We start from the raw sequence: 7692 nt of genomic DNA, 5'->3' as shown, positions 1-7692 counted from the left end.
TCTTGTTTTTCTGTGCCTGGCTTATTTCTTTAACATAATGATCCCCAGTTCCATCCATATCATCACAAATGATGAGTTTTATTCATGTTTTCTGAGGCTGAATGATTTGTCACTGGGTATAAATATACCACTTTTTTTTTTAATGGTGCTGGGATTTGAATTTTTATCTCAGAATTGCTAAACAGATGCTCTTTCTGCTGAGCTACACTTCCAGCTCTGCTTTCTGCTGGTTATTTCTCACTTCCTTCCCAAATGGATGCCTGGATGTGATATGCATTTGTTATGCTCCCTGGTATAGCTGGGATATGAGACCTGTACTACCTTATCTAGGTCTCCATTGAGAAGAAATGTCATCAACTTTTCTGGCCTAAGACTGTGATCCTGCAATCTCAGCCCCACAAGTAGCTAAGATTATAGGTGTCAGCCACTAGGGCCCAGCTTCAACATTTCTTTTCATTCGTTTATCCTTAAGGACATTTAGATTATTTCTACTTGTTAGCTATTGTGAATAGTCCTACAATGAACATGGGAATACAAATATCTCTTTAATATAATAATTTCATTTCCTATGAATAATCCAGAAGTAAAATTGCTAGATCTTATGTTAATTCTATTTTTAATTTTCTTGAGGAATCTAATTTGCTTCCTATAATAGCTGCATTAATATCTATTCTTATTCTATTCAACACTGTGCAAGAATTTTTTCTCTGTATGTTAACTTGCAGTTGTGACTTTTGGCTGTTTTAGTAATAGCTATTCAAGGAATCTGTCCCAGCCATCCCAAAGGACCATGCGAAGATAGTCACAGACAGGAGTAGTTTTATAAGGAGGTTTATTACTGGAGCCATTTCTCCCATGGGAGAGGGAGCAATATGGTGTCTGCACTTTATCCAGGTGGTAGCTTATATAGCTCTGGGGCTAAAGGGGAAGTAGGTAGGTTTGAGTGGTGAGTGGGAGTGGCCCGCTATTGCTCTAGGGCTGAAAGTTCAGGCATACGTAGATCTCGGGGCTAATGGGATGGACTGAGGACCTGAGGCAGGGGAAATACTAACAGCTATTCTTACTGGAGTGAGGTGATTTTGATTCTTTCTTTCTTTTTTTTTTTTTTTTTTTTTTTTTGCCAGTCCTGGGGCTTGGACTCAGGGCCTGAGCACTGTCCCTGGCTTCTTTTTGCTCAAGGCTAACACTCTGCCACTAGAGCCTCAGGGCCACTTCTGGCTTTTTCTATATATGTGGTGCTAGGGAATAGAACCCAGGGCTTCATGTGTACTAGGCAAGCACTCTTTGCCACTAGGCCATATTCCCATGATTTTGATTTCGTTATGATTTTGATATGCATTTCTCTGATGAATAGTGATGTTGTTCTCTCTCTCTCTCTCTCTCTCTCTCTCTCTCTCTCTCTCTCTCTCTCTCTCTCTCTCTCTCTCTCTCGGTCCTGGCATTGTCCTTAAGCTTTTTCACTCAAGACTAGCTCTCTAATACTTCTTAGGTGTTTATGGGTTTGCTTTTGAAAAGTATCTAGTTCTGCTGCTCATTTATAAATAACCCTCTAAATGAGGTTTTTGGTTACTTGTTTTGTTTTCTGTTTTAATTTTGTTTCTGTTATTTTATTTTGTTGTTACTATTGAATTTTTTTAGTTCCTTGCATATTCTGAACTTTAATTTTTTGTCATATCTTTTGATTGCAAATATTTTCTCCCATTCTATAAATTTATTGTTTGTTTCCTTTGTTATACAAATGTGTTTTAATTTAGTTTTGCTTTTTGTGCTTTTGTGGTCTGAAAAATCCTTTCATATAGCCATGTCCTGAAGCATTTCTTCTGCTTTTTTTCATCTTCAATAATTTCATAGTTTCAAGTAGTGATGATTTTGACCCATTTCAGTTGACTTTTGAAACTGGTGGGCATCTGTTTCATTCTTCTGCATGTGCTTCCCAATTCTCCCTGCAGTTTCCCTTAAAGATTGTCCTTTTCTTAACAGGTGTTCTTTTAGCAAATTTCTGTAAAGTCACTTGGTTGTCAGATACATGATGTTATTTCTGGGCATTCAATTCTGTTTCATTACTCTATGTATCTTTTTTTAATGTCAATACCGTGTTGTCTTGCTTACTCTATCTTTATAGCTTATATTGAGATCAGGTAATAAGATGCTTGACTAGATATACATGTATGTGTGTATATATGTCTGTATGTATGCACACATATAGATAGATACATAGATAGATAGATAGATAGATAGATAGATAGATAGATAGATAGATAGATAGATAGATATGACAGGGTCTCCATATGCCCATTAAGGGCTCTCACTCCTGATCCTCCTGCCTTAGCTTATCCAATCACACCTGCTAGTGGAAGCAAAAGGCTCATACATGAGACATCTTATGCCAGACTAAAGTAACTGGGAACTTCTTTCCAAACTCTGACCACATCCTCCTTTTCCATATAGACACCAATAGTTTTCATTTTCCACAGACAGAAGCAGTGTAGTTACACACTTCAAGGCTACCTACCTAGATTCAGGAGAAATGGAGGAAGATAGTTTCTATACCAATATCTGTCATCCTTCCTTTCTTCCTTCCTTCTTTCCTTCCTTCCTTCTTTCCTTCCTTCCTTCCTTCCTTCCTCCCTTCCTTCCTTCCTTCCTTCCTTCCTTCTTCTCTTTCTTTCTCATTGTTTCTGCTTGGTTTTTCTTCATTGACAGTGCTGGGTATTGAATCCAGGATTTCACCCTATCCTGGAAAGTCACATTGAATTTAAACTACATCTTCATCCCCATTCTGTTTAGAGACAAGGTCTCACTAAGTATCCCAGGGAGAATTCTAACTTGAGATCCTCCTTCCTCAGTCTCTTGAATGCTGGAATTACAGATATGCACCATTATGCTAGGCTTCAATTCAGTTTTTACTTGCCCATTCTACTTTCCATCCTTTTTGTTTTTTCTTAGTAGTACCAAGAACTGTACTTGGGACCTAATTTGAGAGGTAAGTACTCTACTATCTCTAGCCTCTCTACTTCTTGAAAGCTATCTTCTTATCCATAAAGCTCTTCAACCTATATCACTTCACTTCAGGTTACAAAGTAAAGCACACCAATGAGACACTGGCTGCACTGTGTTAATGATAAAGGACCTCATTTCTGAGCACCAGAATATTGTCAGCATAGTTTGTTCCTTAGTTTCAAGCACATCAAATATGCTGAATTCTAAACACTACTCAATTTCCCACATATTTATCACCCAACCAGTTGTATTACATCCCAGTTAGTGAAACTCCATTCATCTACTTGAACAAATCATCTTCAGATCCTCCCTTCTCCTCCATCTCATTGGCCATCCATTTCTATCCATTCAACTCCTAAAATCCTGTATCTCCTTCTCTTCTCTGTTCCCTACCCTTTGCCTCTGTCTGTCTACACTTGTACTTTCTTTCAAATAGACTGGGAAATAAACATCAGCCCCCCTTTCCCATAGCCATGAATGACCTTTACAAGATGCAAACATTTCCCCCCTACTTAAAGTCTTCACAGGTGAGTGCCAAGGTTGTAGCTCACTGGTAATATTTACAAAGGGAAATTCACCTAGCATCAAAAGGGGTACTGCATTCAGTCCCTAGAACTGAAGTCTGAGTGGTATTGCAATGTAATCAGGATAAGGTCTAAAGTTCTACATGTTTGCCCAGCTGTCCCTTTCTCACTAGACTCTGACTGCAACCAAGGCAGGAAATAATGGCATTCTTTATCTTTGAGTTCCTAGAAACAGCTTAGAGACACAGACAGCAATAAATATTGACTGAATAAATGCCTGCCTTCAGAGGAACAACATAAAAGGTGATCTAATTTTAGGCTATCTCTCAAGTTAAGTTAATAGGAGATCACATCCTAAACGCTTATTGCCAACTCCTTCACCTCTGTTCTTATCACATATGGTAAAGAAAACAATTTGCTTAACAATAAAATAAAAGACATAACAATGTTGGGAACAGGGTCTGAGTATAAATTTCCTAGACCCTGGTTCCACCATTTTCCCAGGTATGTAACTTGGCCAATATTCTTTATTGGCGGCCTCAGTTTCATCACTGGGAAATAATAATAGTAAGTAGTTCAGGTTGGTGAAGTGAGGTATGATAGGAGATAGAAAACATTTAATAAATAACAGGCCCAATCATTGTTTCAGCTGACCTTTTCCTAGCCCTTATCACTAGAATTTCTGGAAGGTGAATGTATGTATTTTCCGTGAGTAGATAACTGCCAACAATATTGATCTGGATAAGAAAACACATACCTGTATTTCTTACAATAAGGTAAAATATGTCTATCTTTCCTATAATGTTCAGGCCATCCAAAGTCAGATTTAGGTGGAACTTGAAGAGGTTTTTATTCCTTTGTCTTCTCTACTTCTTCTTTTCCTATGTTTTCCACCCCTCTGTCCTTTCCCCTAGGGTCCAATGGATCTTGTAAGAATGACAGACAGCAAAGCCCAAAGTCCTTTGCAGAGATTCAGGAGACCAGTGGACAATCTGGCCTGGGATTCAAGTGAATGAACAGGCTAAAATGCTGACATTAACATTATCTCACAACTATTTATGTGCACATTGTAAAGATTGATTTAACTAAAAACATTCATGCATGTTAATCTTCAGTTTTATAATTAGACCGCTCCTCCTGTAGACAGCCAGAATTAACCATTAAAAAAAATGTGACTAATTATTTTGTGACAAACACATTATTTTGTATTTTATACTCATGTATGATGTTGAAATTCTATCAGTAACAAGCTCATATTTTAACCTAATTTTTAAGATGTGAATTTCTTGAATATAAATACTAAAAAAAAAATATGTGAGCCATCTTTATGTGTCATTTAGGGTATTTCTTCCTCTTTGTTTATCTGGAGGATCAAATCCAGAACTTCAGCTATACTAAGCTGCTCTTCTTAATAAATTATAAATATAATAAGAAAAAGCCCAGGAGTAAGACATCTATAAGGCAAAACATTCCCTCACAGGTAGCAACCATCCTTATATAACCTCTTTAATGTGTTTTCTTTTCTTTCTTTTTTATTTTTATATCTATTCTCCTTTTTGAAACAGAGATAAAGAGGGAAAGGGGGAGAGAGGGGGTGTGCAAGGCCCAACTTCTTGATCTATAATATGCAAAATGGCAGTAATTCTAAATCACTCATTTCCTGAATTACTATAAACATTACACATTTACACATGGCAATACTCTGGGAAGAACTTTAGAGAGTGAAAACTTGGATCCTGAAAGGCAACATGCTGCCAACACCATTTTTATTCTGTGAACTCTGTTTCTAGCCCATGGTGAGATAAGTGTAAAAATTTGTGAGTAAGCAGTTAGAAACTGTTGCAGAAATTTGACAAAGTAATTTCATGTCTCTTGAATCACGTAATAAAAGATTTAGGCTTTTATTTTGGATGACTGATATTTACTTCATTTTTTCAGCAATATATTTGCACTGCATTTTACAAAGGAAAGGAAACACCTGTCCTTTAACACACACAGTTTGAGAAGATTGATACAAAGGTGTTATTATTTTTGCATTTTGCTTAAGAATCACTAAATTTATAATTATTAGTCAAAAGATACTATCTGAGAAATGCTTTATCATACCACGTATAAGAAGTCAATGTACTAACAAGTTCCAAAACAAGTCTGATGTTGAATAACTTGGTTGTCTGGTGGTCAGAAATTACTTTCTCCGTGGACCAGAATGCAACCAGATTACGTTCTTGGTGTGGCCTATAAGTACCACTTTCCTAAAAAGATAGATAACATACCACGTATGTTTTAACAACTAATTTATATAACCTTCTTACAGTAGGCTCAGTGGTAGAGCACTTGTTTCCATGCATAAAGCCCTGGGTTCTATCCTTAGCACTGCAAATAAATCAAGGGAAATGAAATAGGTGGACTGATGATTTTGGAGGAGGAACAAAACAAGAAATCCTGGTTTCAAATAAAATTTAACATTTCCTTCAGTTACAAAAGGCGGGGAACACAGAAGCATTAGCAGCATTCAGAACCTTGTTACTAAAAGAAGTAACAGCTTCATTGTTTCATTAAAGCTGTTACTGGATCTTTAGGTAACATCTACATTCACTGAAAAAATGTTGCTGGAACTTGTTATTTAGTGTGTTAAATAATGTGACATGTACAATGTAAACTATATTACTATAGTACAGACTTGAAATACTGTGACAAGTACTTTTTACATTGCATGTCAGTGTAATTGGTTTCCTTTGCAATAATATGTATCTTATTGTATACAGAAAGATTATTCTGAGAAAGTGTAGGATCAGCCTGAAGAGGGTGTCCACACAGAAAATGATATCCTTTCCTGGGCCTTCTGTTCTTCAACTCCTCAACTCTCCATCTGCCATCTGGTATAATCCAGCATCCCTTAGGACTGAATTAAAGATAGCAAAGTGGTCTTTTTCTTTTCTTCTTGGTGAGGGGGCAGGTGTGAAACTGGTTTCTGGTTTTATTTAATAGTTATTGATTAAAAATACACATTTGGTCTGCCCAAGTAGAATATACCTGGGAACCTAGCACTTGGGAGGCTGAGACAGGAAGATCTTGATTTTCAAGCTAGCCTGGGAATTCATGTATACATACATATGCACATACATAGGAAGGAAGGAAGAGGAAGAAAGAAGAGAGAAGGAAAATGAAATAGTCATGCATTGGCTAGCTTTGACTCCTGCCTAGTATATCTCCCAAGTGGACAAACGTTGGAAATATTGAAAGTTAATTTCAGGTGAATCATCGTAACTACAATCTTAATACACTAAAATTTCTTTTCACACTTTTGTCTTTATTTTTTCATGTTATTGCTATCTTTTTAACGAAAAAGAAGAAAAATGGAAAAAGAGTATTCTTATTTTTGTAAATTGAGTTTAAGAAAAGAAAAATGTGTAACTTCCTAGGTTTTCTATTCTGTCTGAGGTTTTACATCCTGCTATAAAAAGTAGTGATTCCACGCTGAAACATTTACAAGACCTGTGTTCTAGTAACATTTTTCCCCAATAAAAATAAAGAACCTTTGAAACATGACTTGGAAGTTTCTTGGGGGAGTTGTAAGGGAGGTCTTTGAGGAATAGGGAAAACAGAAAGACACGGGAGCTTCTGCAGAGTTTTTGTGGAGTTTGTCTGGGAAAAGAAGAAACGAATTGCTCCACCCGCGTGACCTAAACTAAAGCGCCTGAGCGCGGTGCTCCGGGGGAGAGGGGAGGTGTAGCTTTGCGCAGAGGCGGGACCAAGCCCAAGTCCAGGGTGGAGCCTCAGGCCCGACCACGCCCATCCAGAGGGCGGAGAAGGGCGCGGTGTGGCCCCGCGTGAAAGGGAAGATAGATGGCCCCGCCCACGGCGCTGCCAGACCACACCAGAGAGCGGAGTTGGGGGCCCGGCACCCGAGCCATGGGGCGACTGGTGACTGTAAGCTTGGTAGGAATTGCGCTGGCGCTGCTGGGGGAGAGGCTCCTGGCGCTCAGGTAAGTGGGGCCCCCAGGCTCACCCCACCCCCACCCTCTTTCAGGGTCTCCAGGCTTGGAGTGAGCTGGAGCCGCGGAAGAGGGACACAGGCCAGGCCAGTGGAGGGATTCTGGAGTACGGAGGACTGTGAGTGATAGGAGAAAACTCCTGATTACCCAGCTGGTTAACCCTACTCCACTCC

General features: G+C 38.5%; 1 protein-coding gene across 1 annotated transcript in view; it reads left to right on the top strand.

Annotated features, from left to right (window-relative positions):
- The first annotated feature begins 7356 nt into the window (after positions 1-7356).
- The window catches only part of LOC125347022 (serum paraoxonase/arylesterase 2), a 32669-nt gene continuing 32333 nt past the window's right edge, over positions 7357-7692 (top strand). Inside the window, exon 1 of the mRNA XM_048340059.1 lies at positions 7357-7510. Within this exon, the coding sequence (XP_048196016.1) occupies positions 7371-7510 (140 nt within the window). The 5' untranslated portion in view covers positions 7357-7370. The remainder of the gene's footprint in view (positions 7511-7692) is intronic.

Source organism: Perognathus longimembris, chromosome 2, assembly GCF_023159225.1.
Source record: "Perognathus longimembris pacificus isolate PPM17 chromosome 2, ASM2315922v1, whole genome shotgun sequence".
In the NCBI taxonomy this organism is placed as follows: domain Eukaryota; kingdom Metazoa; phylum Chordata; class Mammalia; order Rodentia; family Heteromyidae; genus Perognathus; species Perognathus longimembris.
This window is presented reverse-complemented; position numbering and strand designations above follow the sequence as displayed.